Here is a 19732-nt window from a genome sequence, read left to right as displayed (position 1 = left end):
ACACCCAAATTACTGAGAAAAGTGAAATGAACACCAGCTCAGAGACAAACACCAGGAAGACGCTGCATTTTGGATTTACTTTGTGTTTTCACATTTGTCGTCTTTTTGAAGCTTTGGTCATTAGTCTTCCGGTTCCTAACACAAAAATGTAAATGCTGACTCATGTCATTGGCCTCAGCTACCACCGGAAATGGCATCTTCTCCCCAGCAGCTGGCTCACAGACATAGAAGCACCCAGGGGTGAACTTATCTGCCGTCCAGCCTGGACTCTGGGCTCTCCACTCTGGACCCTGATCTACAGCCAAGAAAGGAACCTGTCTAGGGAAGAGATCTAGAATCAAATGAGAGGTACATTCTCAAATCACCAGTTACTGTAATGAGTAAGTACTTTCCAGTTTTCCCATTTTATTTTAAGCGTTAATTAGGATCCTCATTTCTTGGGCACTTGCTTAGAAAGGAATCACCATCCTAACCCCCTTCACCCTATCCCCCACTTAACTGGATAGCCCTGAAGAAACAACTGTTATTTTACAATAAGAAGGATTTATAACTGATACACCACTATATCTCTAAAAATGTACAGTAAAAGAAACAGCTAGTTGTGAACAGGAGAAAGGACATGAAGCACGGCTGTCTGTGCGATCTTGTACGTTGTGGTTGACCACAAAGGCTTGGCATCAGCTTTGACTCCCAGCTCTGTTTTTATAAAATAGATGACCTTGAGCAGATGACTTCATCTTCCAAACTTAACTTTTGAATGTGTAAAATGGAGAAAAAATAAAATACCAATGTCATAGATAAGCAGGTAAAACACTTCCTATACTGGTGGAGTGGGCAGTGAATGTTACTGAATAACAAGTGAAATTCGCGTTTCTCAGTAATAAATTAAGCCCTTTGTTCAACTGAAAAGCTCTCTTAACTAGTAAAAACCCACCCCTCGAACATGCAGCTGTAGCTCAAGAATAACAACAATGAACGTTTGTAAAGTTTACAGAGCATCTCGTCTGATTTTCACAATTAACCCGGAGAGCAGAGCTGTTGACATGATTTTGTCACTGAGGAATAGAGAAGCTGAAAGCCCAGCTGAACCTGGTAGTAGGAAGGGAAGCTCATGTGTCCAAACTCGAAGCTGAAGGGAGGAAAACAAGACTTGAAAAAAGCCAGCATCAGAGTGAGTTCACTGGTTCCATTCTCCAGGCAAGCTTCTCTCCTGTTGGACCTTGTCTCTCTTCCTGTTCCAAGCCATGCAGCTTGAAACTGGAGAAATCTTCAGTCCCACTACTGACAACACACGGAGCAGTAGGAACTCAGGTCTTCCAGATCCTTCTACAGCATAGTGTGGATAGGGAGCAAGGCAGACAAGACTGACTCTCAGAATCTCATTTTCTAATTCAACACCTTTTTTCCCCATAGAAACACTACTGCACTTAGCATTCAGATACTGCTTTGTTAATCATAGAAGCAATAATAAAAGAATATCCTGTTTAAAAGCTCTTTCTGGGGGCGCCTGGGTGGCTCAGTCAGTTGAGCAACAGGCTTTGGCTCAGGTCACGATCTCACGGTTCATGGGTTCGAGTCCCACGTCAGGCTCTGGGCTGACAGTTCAGAGCCTGGAGCCTGTCTTCAGATTCTGTGTCTCCCTCTCTCTCTGCCCCTCCTCTGCTCATGCTGTCTCTGTCTCTCTGTCTCTCTGTCTCTCTCTCTCTCTCTCTCAAAAATAAAACATTTAAAAAAATTAATTAGTTAGAAAAATAAAATTTAAAAAAGCTCTTCCTAGGGCCCCGGGGTGGAGTCCATTAAGCATCTGAGTCTTGATTTCAGCTCGTCATGATTTCATGGTTTGTATGTTCAAGTCCTGTGTTGGGAGCCTGCGTGGAATACTCTCCCTCTCTCTGCCCCTTCTTCACTTGCTCTCTCTTAAAAAAAAAAAAAAATTAAAAGCTCTTCCTGTGATCTCCTTAGAGGAGCACTGGAGGCCACTTCTCCCATATGAATGCTGAAAACACAGAGATTAAGTGAGTTCAGAGGTGGGAAACCGCAGCCTGCTGACTCAGCCTAACGTTCACATCGCTGGTTAAAATGGCTCTTGTTGTCCATTCCTGGAGACAGAATTTTCAGAATCCAAGCTGTTCATCCGTTGAAAGCAACTTAGTCTTTATGGGCTCCCCATTACCCTTCCTTTCCAACCATGAGAACTTTTTATTCAACTACTGGTTAGAATCTGGAGTAGTCAGCCTAAGTATAAAATATTTCTAAGCACAAACAGGGCTTAACGCAGCACTGAGTTTTCCACTGACCCATTAGGAGGAGGAGTTAACTATCAGTGATGAAAGCTGAACGAAGTTAACTTCATCCCTGCTCTGTTTCCTCATGGAAAAATTTAAAGCTGTGTACAAGACATTGCTTTGTTTGTTTCTCAACAGAGAATAAAAAGGAAAACGGTACGCAAATATTGTTTTTCTAGATAAGACTATTTTTTCCTCTTAATTTCAACAAATAATTATGGCTGGGGTTAAAAGCTCAGGCTTGGGAGCCATATTTCCTCAAGAAACAAAACAGTATCCTAGGCTAATCTAATCAATCCGAAGATTAATTGGCAATGACAGACCAGTTTCGCCTTTTCCTAGCCAAACGGCCTTGGGTGATTAACAAACCTCTCCAAGCCTCAGTTTCCTCATTCATACAGTGAAGATAATAAAAGTTCCTACCTCAAGTGTAGGCCACGCAGTAACTGCTCAATGAATGCTAACCATTATATGCAGAGGAGTAGAAGGGTGGGGTGAGGCCCACTTCTGCCCTCCAGGACTAGAATATACTGAGGTGGTTAATTATAGTACAAAATAGAACGGAGGGCATCTATCCAAAGGAGAGATTTTTCCGACCTGGAAAAATGGGAGGCTCTCAGACAGAACTTCGTTTGAAAAGGAATCTTAAGCAGAAACAGAATTTCAGTAGAGGGGGCGCCTAAGTGGCTCATACAGTTAAGCGTTTGAGCGTTCTGCTCAGGTCATGATCTCACGGTTCGTGGGTTCGAGCCCCGTGTCCGGTTCTGTGCTAACAGCTCAGAGCCTGGAGCCTGCTTCAGATTCTGTGTCTCCCTCTCTCTCTCTGCACCCCCACCCATGCGGTCTCTTTCAAAAATAAGTAATAATAAACATTTTAAAATAAAAAAATAAAAAGAGTATCAGTAGAGGAAGCGGTTAGGGAACACTGATGCTGACCCACAGAGCAAATATGAGGTGAGAGAAAGCTCTCCGGGTATACACAGGCTCTAAAATTCATCCACAGGCATTGGGGAGCGGCACAGAAGTAGGAGCATATCCTGGGCTAAAAATCAAGGTTTATAAATACAACATGTTGTTTAATACAACATGATATGCTATACTAGCATATCAAATGAAAGCGAAGATACGAAATTCGACAGCCTAGATGATCACATTTTATGTGAGAACACAGAAACTAAAAACCATACCGTTTTAGAAGACACACTTTCTAATGGTTTATTCCTTTTTGAGGAGCGAGAGAGAGAGGCGGGGCGGGGGGGGGTGACAGAGAATCTGAAGGGGCCTCAGGGCTGACAGCAGTGAGCCAGATATGAGGCCTGAACTCACGAACCATGAGATCCTGACGTGAGCTGAAGTTGGACGCTCAACGGACTGTGCCACCCAGGCGCCCCGAAAACACGCTTTCTTAAGAACTAAGAGTACTTCAGGGAAAGTACAAAAGTTAATAATAAAATCTAAAACAGAGGTGAAATTGGCCACTGTGCTCAGCTTTTCAAAATATAATTCAACATCCTCCTCCCTCATGCATATCCTCAAGAGTTCCATTGTATTTTTGAATGCCAAGAAATAGCTGGACGGTTCTCCTTTCAGGCTGTCATTCCAGGATTTTGAGGTTTTAGGAAGAGTGGAGACAGCCACATTCAGAAGCAGAGGTGACTTCCACCTGGTTATCCGAACCGATGTCGCAAGCACATTTGGTATGGCTGCTCTCTGAAAACGCACAGCAAGAAAATGCTACCGTCATTCCTGCAGATGATCTGATACTTCCCTTTAGGAAGATTGTACAAAGGTCACAAGAGAATCCTCTTAGGAATTCAGCCATGGTTTGATGGTAGGATAAATGGGCTTTAAAGAATTTAAAGTGATAAGGAGCCCACACAGAAGGTTACTCCTTGCCCCCTCCCCATCCCCACCTCCTGGGAACTTCATTCCACTCACCTGAATGCGTCTGGCACTCGGGAGACAAGTTTGGGCTGGCGTAATTTATTGAGCACTTAAAAACGCGGCGGACCTCACGCTAATGACTTTGTTCATTTAACTCTCATTTCTAAAGAGATTCATAGTATTATTCTCGTTTGTTGATGAAGGTTCTGAAGTGCAAAAAAATTACTCCCTGGGGCTTGTAAAGCGGTGGAACCGGATGTAAGCGCCGGGGGCTGGCTCCGGGCCCCCCTCTGAGCCACTGGGCTTTGCCGAAATTCAGGAGTCCTCTGCATACAAATGGTGATTGATAAGGAGACCGAATAACTAGTTTCCGTCCGAAGTGGGACTTTTTCTGGTGGGGGAGGGGTGCTGTTAATAATTGCGCTGGAAAACTGGGGGTCAGCCCGAACAGTTTGGGGCAAATAGAAAAGTGTGATCACCGTTTTGACTGATGCCGTGAGAGTGGATGGATTTACCCAGGCAAAGAATGTTGAAGAAAAGAAGAAAGGAGCCAATTAGGAGGTCTTGGGGAAGACCAACAGTTGAGGAATTGCCCGAGAAAAAGAAACTCACACCGGATCCTGGGGGAGGTGAGCCGGGAACTGCCCAGGGTGTCGGCCTCGGGCAGTTTTCCGCAGGGAGTAACCTGGGGCCCCCAAGACCCTAGGAGCTGGGGATGCTTTGGGTGATAAGGACCACGAGCTGGCCTTTGACAGGAGCGGCCGGGAAATCGCTGGTGATTTACTGACCAACATTTGTTCGGTTTGGTGGAGCTGGAAGCCAAATTAAAGTAAAGGGAGGAGTAAGTGGGAGGTGAGGACCGAGACACAGCCAGTGCAAATAACTCGTTTTGAAAGTGGCCTTGGAGGGGAAGCAAAAGATAGGACTGTCCTGGAGGTGGAGTCAAAGAAGTTTCCTTTCTTTTTTAAAGCGAGAAACTAGAATGTGTTTAGTGCTTAAAGGAAGGAACCAGCCCCAGGAGAGAGAAGAAAAAGTAGAATGCATAATTATTCCCTCTCCAGGGGACACCGTGGAGCAAAGTTCCTGAGCCGCCTGAGCTGAGGCATTACGTTTACACCTGAGCAGGTACAACTGTACCTCTGCGGGGGTGGGCGTGGGGGACGTTGGGCTGGAAAGTTTGTTGCAGGGGACCGGGAGCGAGGTGCCGGCAGGCTCGGGTTTTCTGGGGAGTCCAGCGGGGAGGGGTTGTGGTTGAAAGGTGCCTAATGCGCGCCTGGCACAGTACTAGGCCATTGATAGACAGTGACCGTGATCTCTTTTCATCTTCACTGTTGATCAGTGCGGTAGGTGATCTACCTCACTTTGACTGCAGAGGAGACGGTGGCTCAGAGCAGTAGACAGGCAGTCCGCCCAAGAGCACACAGCTGTTTGGGGCCAGAGTCCACGTCTGACTTTGAGTGTCTCCTGGAAGTGAAAGCTGGCCCAAAGCCTGCCTTTCCGTTATCTTTCAGTCTCAGAGTAACCGGTAGGAAGTTAGCTAGCGAATGTAGTTTAATCATTTGAGACGAGAATGTGGAAGTCTGTCATAGACTGTACATGATGGAAATCATATTTCTCTTTATATGAATTGGCTTTAATATTTTTACCCTAGGTGATCCTTTCGTAAAGCAGGAGTTTTCTTTTTTATAGGGCTGTTTGAATAAAGCTCCATAGTTTATCTTTCGTTTTTATACAAGTCACCTGCATATCAGGTATTACGAAGCCACCCTTCATTGGTAAAGGATGTCGCTTGCTTTTCTTTCTAAAGTCCGTAAGAAAAGTTTATATTACGGATTTTTACACTTGGTCATTTTCACACTCTTAAAGTGTGTGAAATTTTCTTGTGGACACTTTATTGCAAAAGAATCTCAAATTTAAGATGGTGGCCCCGGGGGTGGTGGGGGGGTGGTACCTATACAAATTGATTATGTCTGCAGTGGTTTCTAGCTCCACAAGGACAATTTGGCAGTTCCGTGGAGCCCACTTTGAAGATCGCTATTCTAGGTTTCAGTTTTACATTTCCATCACGTGTGTTTGAGATTTTAGATGTTTGGTGAGTAAGGAGTCCCTGAATAGCCAAGTAAGAAATATGGGCCATACAGCGATGGAGTAAAGAGGAACCTTGACAGTAGCTGGGGGCTGTGAGTCAAATTTGCAGAATGACAACTGTCACAGCCTCCAGATAGACACAGGTGTTCTCTAATTTGTAGTGGATTAATTGATGGGCTGCAGAGCTGAGGCCTATTTTAGAGAGGAAGTTACTTGGAGTGGGGGATTAGTATCCAACTTTTCTAGGGGCTGATATTTGCAACAAATTTGCATAATTTACCATAGGAAATTATTTACCACAGTATTTCACAGTATTTTGTGTTTTTCTTTAATTGCTCTTAAAACCACTTTTAAAAATAATGGGCCTGCATTATTTTCCCCTTTTTTGTATTATGTGGAAGAGCGTATTTAACTGATTTGCCGCAGATCAGGAGGAATCTCTTGAATCAGCAATCCTCAGGCCATTCATTAAGCTTTCCCAAAGAGAAGTTTGAATTGTTTTTCTTTTTATAAAACTTTGTATGACACACAATTTAATTTTTGACAAGTTTAAGTCCCACTTAGAAAACTCAGAAAATGCCAAGACACAGAGGTGAATTCGTGAAAAATAATAATTTTATTTGTACTATCTATTCTGTTCAAGTAAATGTAAGGGGATCTTGGAAAGTTCCAAACATTGATTTGATTACCAAAAAATGCAGTTAGAAGAAAATGAACTATTTATATTCACAACATAAAATTACATTAAGATGGTTATTCTTATGCAAGAAATTTTTTAACTAGTTGCAAGTACTTCCTATAATCAAAACAAAATCCTCTGTTAGTTTTCACCTCTGATTTAAGACTTCTCTTCAGGGTCTCTAGAACAATTGACCTTTATCTGTGTCTTCCTGTAACTAACATTCAATAAGAAAAGAAAAGAAATTAACCTAATTTCTACAACACATTGATTAATGGAAAACGAATGTTACGTGTTTGGCTTGTGATAGTTACACAAGCAATAGTCAATGATTTATAAGTCATGGTGCTTATGAAGCTATTAAAGATTAATTACCCCCAAACAGAGAAATCTAAGATACTTGAAAGTAATTTATTGTAGTAGTAGCCATTATCAATGCCTATTTCTGTAAGAGTGTTAGTCTACATCCAAATAGCATGGAGCTAGCATGGAGTACCTGGGTGGCTTAGTTGGTTAAGAGCCTGACTTTGGCTCAGGTCATGATCTCAAGGTTGTGGGTTTGAGCCCCACATGGGGATCTGCTGACAGCTTGGATTCTGCCTTAGATTCTGTGTCTCCCACAGTCTGCACCCGCCCTCCCAGCTCATGCTCTGTCTCAAAAATAAATAAACATTAAAAAAAAAAGAAAGCATGGAGCTAACTTATAATTATAATTTGAGGAATCATCATCAAACTCTTTTTTTTTTTAAAGTTTTAATTTGAGGTTGGAATCACAGATTGCAATGATCACCCAAATACCTCCTCCCTCTGTCCCACCTGACTTCCCTCCAGACTCTTCCATCTGGCCTTAGGGCTTCATTTACATATATACACTGTAGCCACTAGCACCTTCTTCAATATTTGCCTTTCTGTGTCCATTTCCTTTCTGCTCCTCTTCAGAGGAGACTGCCTTTTTATACATAGTCCTTCCACCTAGCACAATATAGCTGGTTCTCCATGACCTTTACTGAACGAATGAATGAATCACTGTTATCACTGTTTTATAAACAGCTACCAAAACTAATAAGTGAGTTGAGCAAATTTGAAGCAAAGACAGAAGCTTAGGTTAAAAAGCCCAAAAGTCTTTTCAAATCCCCTTTTCATTTCATTTTTTTATAAATGAAACAAGCTTTGAAATTGGAACTTACCAGCCTTTTTTTAGAACAGAGAAGACTTAACTCTCCATTACTCTTCCTTCACTACCTCCACCCTCCCCCAAGTCACTTTGTTTGTGTTAGGTTTTGTTTTTAATGCTTGGTATCTTAGTTTAAATGATTCTTTCCCACAGCAATAGTCCTAAGGGTACCTGATTTGCTAATCCTGTTACAGTGGTGATGCTCTTTATCAAGAATTTCATGAATTTTCTTTCAGTTTAGCTTCTCACTAGAGTGCTCTTTCCCAGTCATTCTGTTATGCCCAGATTTTAATATCGCCCCCAAAACCAGAGACCGCCAGGAAGACCGAGTCACACATGCAAAAGCAAAGGGCTTTATTACAGGCTTAGGCTCGCCGGGGCCTAAACTCGGGCTCACAGACTTTACCAGTGCAGTGGGTTCATGCTGAGAGCCCCGAACAAAGGCAGGGTAGGGCCTTTCTGGGTTTGGGAAGGGGGAGTTACAGGAAATTGTGACACAGGTACAGGGATCCAATCATCATACTATATTATTGACAGCAGGTTTATCCAATTACAACATTTAGAGTGTTGACCAATTATAGAGTAGACCCAGGACCCAGGACCCTCACATAGGGTGTAACTAGCCTTAAGCAATAAGTAATTACCTATAGCTTCTATCTCTAGGCCTGCCCTTAGGAATGTTAAGGGTGTTACAAGGGTGGTCCCTCCTGCCTTGGGCAATGTGTGCCTTTCTATTGTCTAATGATTAGAGTCTGTTTGGTTCAGACCTGCATCCTTACAATTTCTTCCTCCCTTCTTTTCCAGTCTGGTCTGCTCACAGGTTCCATTGCAGAAGGACAATCAGAAATTCCTAGGGGGACATGTTTGTCCCGTTTTGACTCTGAACCCTTGGAGCTGCATTTGGGTGGGTTAAGTTCACTGGTGGGGACAGAGGGCAGCCAGAATTCCTCAATCCCTGTGACAGGCCTGGGAGTCTGCAGAATTTTGTTTTGGTTATTCTAAACTCCAGGTCACTTAATTTTCGCACATCTTTTGGTTGAGATCAAGGGATGGGATGAAATACGCACACTCTCACTCACAGCCCCCGATCCCCTGAGGACACATAAACCACTCTCCCCTCCCCCAGGCAGAGGAAACAGTTGCCTGCCTGTGTTTACAGACCTACCAAAGCATTCTTCTCTCTTGTCTTCAAATACCTCCTTGACGTGAGTGACGGGAGCCAAGCTCTACGGACCAGCCTCAGGGCATTCTGTTGTAAAAGATGTCTCCTACCAAGAGATAGACTTTGGGGTCCATGGCTTTAAATTTTAGCTCCATCACATCAATATCCTTCCCTGTAAAATGAAATAATAAAAATTATCTCATTAATAGGATTACATTTGCAAAGCGATCGGCATCCGGTAGCCATTCAATAAACATGAATTTTGCTTTATTCAAAATCTTTCACTTAGGTTATATCATTTGCTCTTCACAGAATCCTGCTGGGCAAACAGCACAAATATTGTAAGCACCCCCCCACCCTTTTTTAAATGATTAACCTGGTGTTTGAAACTCAGTAATAATAACAAACTCTTATCCATGCTTACTACTTGTCAGGCATTGTTCTAACCATTTTACGTTTAGTCTTAACAACAAGTCTATGGACTGAGTGCTAAAAGTCCCATTTTACAGATGAGGAACATTAAGGCAGAGAAAGGCTACGTAATTGCCCAAGGATGAAGAGCTGGCAAATTGGATAGTTGGGATCCAAAGCCTAGCAGTGTCGCTCTGAAAGAAGTGCTCTTGACCAGTATACTTCAGTGCTCCTACTTTGCATGATGTTTAAGTAGTTGTTTGGACTCCCATCTGTGAGTCCAAATCTAGAGCGCACTTCACCCTCCGAGAAGGAATGCATTAGGCCCAGTAAACAAAGTACCCTCATGGAGGGAGCGCCAGGTTGTCGGACCTGCCAGCCGCAGGGAGAGAACTCTAACGGAGGAGGATGGTGTTGCATATGCTAGGGGACTGGGCACCTCGTAGGACCAGAGAGCCGGCCCAGAGAAGGCACACACAGTGGAGCAGCATGAGAACCTGAGAAAGCCTGGGAGGAGGTGCTCCCTTCAGTGTGCCCTTTAGAGGCTGGGGTCTAGGGCAGAGAGTACTGTTTGTACCCAGAGGACCCTGAAGGTCCGCAGCACCTGTTCATTCCGTGACACTTGGCACTCTGTATTGCAGTTAGCAGTGAATATTTCTGATCTGCTCTGAAGGTGTGACCAGGTTTTACCCATTTTTCTATCCCCATGTAGAGCCCATAGTAGGTACTTCAGAAGTGTGAGCTGGATGAGTAAATGGTTGCAAAAGGAATGTGCTTGAGGCCAAAGGGATTTGGAATTTGCTTTATGTTTTATTTTGTTGCACCGCAGTGAGTTAAATCCTACTTTGAAGCTTTCTTTCTGACAGCGAAAACATTTAAATGAAGATTCTTTAAGGACAAATAAGCCGATATTTCCACTCTACCCATTTTCATGTTTTTGTGTGTGCACTTTACTCATTTAAAACCACAAATAGTATAACTTTTAAAAACTGAAGGTGTGATTTAATAATATCCACCTACACCTATTAAAATGCTTCCTAATGCATAAAAGCCTACGAATATAAGCCACAATGGATTTTATTGGCTTCTGTGGAAGTGTATGAAGTGGACGCCATGTTCCTCTCCATCTGAGATCTGTCAGCATTACCAAAGTGTTTCTACCTTGTATCCATTAATGGATATGATTGCAAATGGCGGTTTTAAAATAAATGTAAACTGAAGTTTTGGTTTCGCTGGATAGTAGGTAGGGACAGTGGATGTAAACTGAAGTTTTGAAGATGAGTTTCACAACTCATTTTCTTCAGTGTGCTGGGGAGGAAACACTTTTCCTTTACCCTCTTAGGTTCTGTATCGGGGGCCCCGTGAATTAAACAAAGACAGGTTAAAAGGAGAAAAAGGACACCATTTTTGTTAATATTTATCTGCACCAGAGTTCACCAGAAAGAAATGAAACTCTAAGAAGCAGATCCAGGGGCTTACGTATCATTTTAACAAAGACAAAGGGGTTTGGGCTTCATGGGATGACGAATTGTGGGGAAGAACTCAGAAAGATGTAAGGGAACTAATGGAAAATGGGGCTATTTTAGTAAAGGTTCTTTATGCAAACTTGGTGTTGACAACTCCCTGTCTTCCTTGACTCTTCTCCCTGGTGGGGGAAGGATCACCTGCGCTGAAGGGAAATTTACACACTGCTTTTAGGCAAATAAGGGAAGTGCCGAGAACAGTTCCTGTGTCTGTTGATTCTTAGTTGCCTTCAGCTCGAAATAATCCTTAGGCCAAAACGGCATCTTTGGGGGATGGCATATTCTGATCTGCTTCCTATGAAAAGTAAAGAATATTATGGCTACATGTGAATTATTTCCAGTGTTATTGCCTTTTTCACAAGTCCTATTCATGAAAACAAAACAAACAAGCAAAACCAAAGAAAAATAAAACCCAGCAGCTTCCTGGTTAAAGAAATCTGTTTCTATAGGTTTTCTGACCTAGCACATGTACTTTTCCTTTCTGTTGTTTGTTGCATTTCGTTGAGTTCTTTTTTAAATTATTAAAAGTAACGTACAACTATATAAAGCATATTTACAAAAAAGGGGAGAAGACAAGTCATCCGCAACCTTACTTTTCTACCACGAACTGTTTTTGCATACTTTCCTTCAGTGTTATCCATTTGTTACAGCTGCAGTGACGCAGGGCACACATGTACCTTCAGACTTAACATATCACAACATGCTCTGTGCTCTTGCTCGCCCACAGTCCTCATTATTGAGCAGCTGCAGAGTTCTCCTCACCATTTTCCAGTCCTCAGACACCGGAGCTGTCTTCCCAGTAGCAGTTTGACCTCTAGCCAGGGGAGGAGGGCCTGTGGGGTTGGCTGCTTCTGGCCAGGTGGAACTTGGGGCTCCATGAGCCCAGCGGCTGCAGAGGCTCCCAGGTTAAGGTGAAGCCTGGCCAAGCAGGGCTTATGGCTTTGGGCTACCTTCTTGCTCTCTTCCCACTACCAGACTTCAGAGAGTAGACTTTCCAGGCCAACCCTCCATCCCCTTCCCTGAGTCCTGCCACAGAGGGCCCGACCAGAGTGGGTCCCTCCCAGCCACTCTCTCCTTCTGTCCTAGCAATCTGAAGACCTACCGCACACAGAGGAAAAACCTACCCAGCGCACCCTGGGCGTCATGGTCCACCTGCTGGCCTCCGAAGTGCAGCAGCTGCTACACAACAAGTTCGTGGTTATCCTGGGAGACTCTGTCCAAAGGGCCGTGTACAAGGACCTGGTGCTCCTGCTGCAGAAGGACCTCCTGCTTACTCCCACCCAGCTCAAGGCCAAGGGGGAGGAGAGTTTTGAACAGGACACGCTGGTGGATGGAGGCCAGCGGGGCCCCATGCACAACGGCACCCAGTACCGGGAGGTCCGCCAGTTCTGCTCCGACCACCACCTGGTGCGCTTCTACTTCCTCACACGTGTGTACTCCAACTACCTCGAGGCCATCCTGCACGAGCTGCAGTCCAGCAAGCACGGCCCCCCGGACCTGATCATCATGAACTCCTGCCTCTGGGACCTCTCCAGGTACGGGCCGGACTCCTGGAAGAGCTACCTGGAGAACCTGGAGAGCCTGTTCGAGCGCCTGGGCCAAGTTCTGCCCGAGTCGTGCCTCCTGGTGTGGAACACAGCCATGCCCGTGGGCAAGCAGATCACTGCGGGCTTCCTGCCGCCAGAGCACCGGCACGGCGATTCCTCCCTGAGAAACACAGTCATTGCAGCCAACTTCCACAGTTCTGTGGAAGCAAAGAAACACGGCTTCGATGTGCTGGACTTGCACTTCCACTTCCGCCATGCGGGGTGCCACCTGCAGCGGGATGGAGTGCACTGGGACCAGCGAGCGCACCGCCACCTCTCCCAGCTGCTGCTGGCCCACGTGGCCGACGCCTGGGGTGTGGATCTGCCCCAGCGGAACCCGGTAAGTTCCTGGATTCAGGATGGCCCCGCGAGGACCGGACCTGACCAGGGAATTGAGAGGCGGCCCCAAGCCAGCCCAGAAGAACCGTCCTTGCGTCCTTCCGGGTACCGCCCCCTGCTCCCACTTCCCCATCGACCCCGACCCCCACATCCCTTCCAGCCCATATTCCCACATCGTCGTCCCTTTCCCTTTGGCCAGGTGATGACCCGGTTCCTGTTCTGTCCCCAAGATAACGATTTTGCTTCAGACCATCATTTCCAGTCCGATCAGTTCTCCTCAAACTATTTCCATTCAGATTTCCCCTTGCCCGCCGAGATAGGATTTTCCTTTGAAGAGGATCTCCAGCCACCTATGCCCCCTTTCCCCACACCCTACCTGCAGCGGCCCCCTGTGGTTCATAGGGGTTTTCCCCGGTATGTACCTCGTGGCCCCTATGTGCCCTGGGGTCGCCGGCCCAGATATTCCAAGAGACGGGCCCTATCCCACCCACAGCCAAGGCCTCAGTAAGCTGACTTGGGGGCCTTTCTCCTCATGATGGACGGACTAGGCAGATCATCTGACTCTCCCGAAACAGACTGGCCTGTTAACGAAGCCTTTGGTCCCTGTTTGGACTTCTTTTGGGTCATTGCTGTTACTAATAATGGCATGAAAGAACAGTCTCCACCACTTTTGTTGGCTATGGTCTTTTCGTCCAATCTCTGGCGGTAACGAAGCATTATTCCTGCCTCTCCACTCCCTTCCCTCTTCGTGTTTTTGTTAACATAAAATTGAAATAAAGAAGTAGTTTCACAAAAGTAGTTGTAGGTTTTGTGTGTTTGTACGTAATGGTGCCTCTCCCCTCCATTAAACAATTAGCTACTTAAAAAGCAAGGACAGTATCCGTTGACTGTTTCTGGCATCTACTTGACAAACCGCTCAAAGTGGAATTTGTCTAAAATCATTCTGAAGGTTTCCATAAAATAGACCTGATTTTTTACAAATTAACAGAAGAACTTTAACTTCGTGATCATATTTTTCCAGAGACTCTCAAAGAATCACTTTAAAATGAGAAGACTGAATATATAACATTTAACTAACACAGAGAAGGTAATTGAAGCCAGGTGTGGTGAGTGACTTGGTCTGGGTCACACAAGAGCCCTCACCCACTAGTCTTTTCTACTTTATACTATAACTTTCAAGCCACAGGACTGATTCATACCAAGTAATATCAAACCAAGGACAGTTTACCAAACATGGTCTTTCTAGGAACATGATGGTGAAAACCCCTTACAGCTATATAACTCCAGAAGCTCATTGGTTAGGTGTGCGATGAATTACGTATGTAAACAAGTTGATGGCATGCTTGTGACTTTATGATTTTTTGAATAGCTTAGAGTTTTGGACTTGAGAAAATTAGAAAAAAGTAAGTTGCACTCAGTGACAATGTCCATCACCATCACAGAATAATACTGCCAGTTGAAAGGGAAGAGCCAGGGCACAACTCAGACAGCTGGCCATGGCCATTTCTTCTCTGTTTTGTGGGAATGTTAACATCACCAAGACTTTATGTTCTAGGCCCTTTATCACCCTGGTGAAGTGTTAGATGAAATCGTCAAAACAGGACATGACGAACATTGAATAATAGAGTATTTCATTGGATTGACTGGACTGGTTTCTGTGCCCTCACTTGGACCATTCCTGCACTTGACAAGTTCAAGGGTCAGGAAATGTTATCCTGCAAAAAAGGAAATTTGTGAAATCACAAAGAAATAGATGAGATCAGCCCTCTATAGAAGAAATACACAGCAGCTTTTAATCTACTAAAAAACCATAAAACCTGTGAAGAATAAGACCTTCATCTTACTTACCTTTGTGTCTTAAATCCTAGTGCAATGGATAGCACTTAGTAAGTACTGAATAATGTTTCTTAACTAAATTAGTGAGTGAATGAAGAGGGGGTGTATAAGTGTTTCTAGTGAGACTCACCCAAGTCTCAGACATTTAATATTCATAGCTGAAACAAGCATGATGACAACATTCAAGGACTCTGGTAAGGTGGTAACTGCATGTCAGAATTTGCCAGAACATACCAGCAAACGCAGGAGAAAGAGCACCTGTCTAACCAATATACATGTTCTAATCCCATAGAGGAGATTCATGCACCATGGTTGTTAAGATTTGGCAAAATTAGCCATCAAGATGAGTCAGTTGCCTCGTTCTGGCTCTACATTTCCCAAGCAAGACAAAAGAGTGCTCAGGGGCTGATCTGAGTAAACTGACTCATTTAGTATTTATGTTTCCATGAATAAACAAACAAATCAGTGGTGTGTTTTTCTCTCTCAATGAGTAAGGTCAGTGTATATTATTCCTCTTTAATGTGATCACACCTGACAAGGCAAGGAGAATGAGTTCTTACATATACAGGGCTGTCTGGTCCTCAGACCAGACGCTGAATCGGCTATAGTATGATATGGACTAAAGTGCACCAATCACTTAAATGGTCCTGTTTCTCTCAGAGGAGTACTGGTAGACTCAAGCAGGGAGGTTCTTTTCCTGCCCAGGCATATTAGTTTCCTAGGGCTGCTGTAATGAAAACCACAAACTTGGTGACTTAAAACAACACATAGGTACTCTTTTAACAGTTCAAGAGCTCAAAAGTCCAAGCAAAATCTATACGGAGTCCCATGCCATCTTACAGTATCAAGCCTCTGCCTACCAACCACACTGGGCTTTCTTCTGTTCATGTTCAATATGCCAAGCTCTTTCATAAGTCGGGTCTTTGCTCTTGCTATTCCCTTTGCCTAGAATATTCCATACCCTCCACCTCGGGTTTCTTTGAATATCTAACTCTTCATCCTTTCATCCACACTTTCCAAGTCACCTCCAAAGGCCTCTTAGGATCATTTCATCTAAAAGTACTGTTATGATCTATCCTGGCACTCATTCTCTCCTAGAATTGCTTACCCCACTCAACAGTGGCTTCAGTAATTGCTTGGGTGTTAGCCACTACCATTAGAAAGTAAGCTCTGTTAAGTCTCGTTCACTATTGATTTCCCAATGTCTCTACTAGCACAGTGCCTGGCAAGGAATGTGTTCAAGTATGTTTACTTTAGATAAATGCTCAAGAACAAAATTAATTCACATTGTATAATCATGAGAATACAACTTATATTAAAATTGAGCTGCATTTGTCCACTTTTCTTTAGAAAATGTCTAGGCAGCTCTTTCTGCCCACAGGTCCTGTCCCCATGCTTTAATAAAATCACCTTTTTGGGGGGGGGGCACCTGGGTGGCTCAGTCTTTGGATGTCTGACTTCCAGCCTGGTTATGATCTCTTGGTTCATGAGTTCGAGCCCTACGTTGGGCTCTGTGCTGACAGCTCAGAGACTGGAGTCTGCTTCAGATTCTGTGTTTCCCGCTCTCACTGCTCTTCCCCCAGCTTGTGCTCTGTCTCTCTCTCTCTCTCAAAAATAAATAAAAACATTAAAAGAAAGAAAGAAATAGAAACTGTAGAATTCTCCCATAATTTTATTTGCGTCATCCTGGGTGGCTAACACCCTTGAACTTCTTCACCCCCACAGGATTAGCCTGACAACACCTTCAGTGCTAATTTCATACATAACCTGGCCTTCCAGCCCCGAGCTTTCCTCTTTGCCCATTTTTACAATTGCTACCTTGCTCCTTAAGTCAAGAAACCCAGCAATACAATCAAGTCATTGTCTGGGAAGAAGAGCCTAAATTATTCAATGGTTACAAGAGAAATTATTGTTTTATTGTAAAGAATTAACAGTGCAGGGTTCATTTGGCCTGGTCTGCAGCCTCAAGAAATAACAGCACTCAAAGCTTTTTATACTTGACTCTTCTGGAAAAAGAAAAAAAAAGTAAAACTGATGATTAAATTAGCATTGTGCAAGCAGCATATGATTCTCACCTTATTCTAGAACAAGCTTTACTATTATAGCAAAGGCCAAAACTTCAAAGCTATAACTATTCTTCCATAAGCACAATGCAAGACCCAGCATCTGAAATCAAATGTAATTTTGTAGCCTTTCATAGGATGGGGATCACCCCCTCCCTCCTGGTCAGCGGCAAGGCTCTTATTTCCAGGGGCCCCCTGCATTGCATGTTACTTCCTCTGAGCTGTATGCAGCCACAGTTCCATCTCTGACAGCTTTCTGTTCATGAATTCTGCAAAGGAAAGTTATTTGGAAAACTTAGACCATTAAGGCTCATATTGAAAGAATTTGCCATTATTTTAAACTTTTGTATGCTTGTCTTTAAAACTCTAGGATCAATATCTCATTTTTACCACACACAAAAAAAAGGCCTCTTGTCACTCCATCCTTAATTCATAGATACGGTTTTTCAAAAGACTTTACTCGTTAAACTTTAAAGAAAGCTTTCCTGAAACACGTCTCTGAGCCATAATCTTTACATGCATTCTATAGGCAAGGGTGCTTGTAAGGATTTGTTCTGTAATTGCCCCATGCGGAAATTCACAGTGATTTTTAATGGATTAGAGGCTCTGAGAAGTTCTGCATGAAATGAACTTGATTAACCATGATCAACCTAGTAGTTTCCAGATTTATTCAACCGCAGACCATTTTCATATGTATTATCTCCTAAAAAACATGTTTTGAGAAATACCGTTCCAGAGAATGCCACATAAAATAGTTGGTATAAGTGAAAAGAAGGCTTGTTAGTGACATTTTACATACGAAGCCCCTTTTCAATGGAGCATTATAATAATCTGTGCCCAAATATGAGATAATACTCATTAGGTAGGCCTGTGACAAGTCTGAGATTGGTTAGTTAAGCAAAGTGGGATGAAATGGACCAGGAATGATGGCCTTCATCGTGCTCTAAGGTGGGAGGCTGGGATGAGCATGGGGCTGTGTGGCCAGTCCAGACCGCAGAGTGAGGCGTGCGGTGGAGGTGACAGTCATTCAACACAGCACCCTCTGTCAGCGTTTAACAACACAGTTAGGAGCAGACTCCAGATATCTAAGAAAGAGTCTGTCTTGGAAGAATGAGAGAACCCACAAAGACCTGCCCTCCCCCCCTTACCCCCCCCATCCCCTCCACAAAGAAGACACACTGCAGGCCATGTGGGCTGTGACATGGAGTCTGTGCCCCGAACAGGCTCCCCTCCATCATGCTGCAGGGATGCCTCTCAGACCTGGGTGGTACCTGGCGCCTCATCTTAACTTCCTGCTCCCATGTCTATGTCACATGGACTAATATTTGATCTTATATTTCATCTCAGTAATTCTATCACTGCCAGGTTCGTCCCTAACCACACAATACTCTGGTCCTCAAACTTTATTTGGAGTCTGTCAGAATATCCTGGAGGGCTCATGAAAACACCACTGCTGTCATCTCCCTGGCAGAGTGGAGCCTTAGAATCTGCATTTCTAGTAAGTTCCACACTTGGAAAACCACCAAAGAAACAAAAAATGTAGAAAAAAGCATATAATCCCACTTATGTAGCCATAACCTAAATTTATAACCATTGTTAACATTTTGACGTATTTAATCTTTTTGCTGAACTATTTTAAAGTAAACTGCTTCATAATATTTCATCCCTAAATATTTCATATGTGGGAAGAAAGAAGGACATTTTCCTACATAACCATAAATATTACATCTAACAAAGCTGACAATAATTTGCTGATAATATGTGATACTGTTAGAGACTGAATGTGTTTCCCCGCTCCTCAAATTCACATGCTGAAACCCTATCCCCCACTGTGATATTAGGAGTGGGGCCTTCGGGAGATAGTTAGGATGAGATGCAATCATGAAGTTGAAGCCTTCATGAATGGGACTAAGGCCCTGATAAGAGTCACAAGAGAGCCTGATGCCTCTCTCTGCTCTTAGCTATAGAAGATTACAATGAGAAGGAGCACCTGAGTGGCTTAGTCAGTGAAGCACTGGAATCTTGATTGTGGCCCAGGTCATGATCTCATGCTCATGAGATCTAGCCCCCATGGGGCTCCGTGTTGAGCATGGGGCCTGCTTGGAAATGATTCTCTCTCACTCTCTCTCTCTCTTTCCTTCCCCTGCTCACACTGCACAAGCACTCTCTCAAAATAATAAAAAACATTAAGAAAATATATAATAAGAGGTAGAAAAAGAGTGTTCTCATGAGAATCCAACCATGCTGCCATTTTGATCTTGAACATCTAGAAAAAATTGTTTATCAATTCTAAATTTCTATGAGAAATGTGTTTATCAATTTCTAATTTTCTATTGATTTATAAATTTCCATTGTTTATATGTTGCATTTATTTTACTGTTGTAATAAATTTCTATTGTTTATAAGCCACTGGTTTATATACCAAAGTCTACGGTATTTTGTTTTACTGGCCTGAATTAAGACAGATGTCCATTCCCAAAAATGTTTTCTACAGATATCCAAACTGGAATCCACTGAAAAATCACACATTGCATTGATTATTATGTCTCTTGAATCTTTTCTAGTCTAGAAGAAAACCCAAACACATGCTTTTTTTTTTATGACATTGATTCATTGAAAAGACATATCCTACAGAATGTTTTACTTTCTGATTTCAGCATGATGCCATTTAATTTTTATTTTATCCCCTGTGTTTTCTATAA

At 43.5% G+C, this 19732-nt stretch overlaps 1 protein-coding gene across 5 annotated transcripts; it reads left to right on the top strand.

Annotated features, from left to right (window-relative positions):
- Positions 1-215: 215 nt before the first annotated feature.
- PCED1B (PC-esterase domain containing 1B) lies at positions 216-13926 on the top strand. Of its 5 annotated transcripts, none has more exons than XM_029954733.1 (3): positions 4311-4798; positions 5231-5294; positions 12293-13926. In XM_029954733.1, exon 3 carries the CDS (start codon positions 12350-12352, stop codon positions 13637-13639), a length of 1290 nt encoding a protein of 429 aa, XP_029810593.1. In that variant the 5' UTR covers positions 4311-4798; positions 5231-5294; positions 12293-12349; the 3' UTR covers positions 13640-13926. The 5 variants fall into 5 exon arrangements, with proteins under 5 accessions (XP_029810594.1, XP_029810593.1, XP_029810591.1 ...); XM_029954731.1 differs by having other exon boundaries at positions 5140-5294; XM_029954734.1 differs by lacking the exons at positions 4311-4798; positions 5231-5294 and adding an exon at positions 216-380.
- The last annotated feature ends 5806 nt before the right edge of the window (positions 13927-19732 follow it).

The sequence above is a fragment of the Suricata suricatta genome, chromosome 10 (assembly GCF_006229205.1).
Source record: "Suricata suricatta isolate VVHF042 chromosome 10, meerkat_22Aug2017_6uvM2_HiC, whole genome shotgun sequence".
Classification (NCBI taxonomy): domain Eukaryota; kingdom Metazoa; phylum Chordata; class Mammalia; order Carnivora; family Herpestidae; genus Suricata; species Suricata suricatta.
The sequence above is the reverse complement of the archived record's forward strand: the minus strand, read 5'-3'. Positions and strand labels throughout refer to the sequence as shown.

Bases quoted from the DNA above. Each gene is read 5' to 3' on its own strand.
- PCED1B (XM_029954734.1), top strand. From the start codon at position 12,350: ATGGTCCACCTGCTGGCCTCCGAAGTGCAGCAGCTGCTACACAACAAG.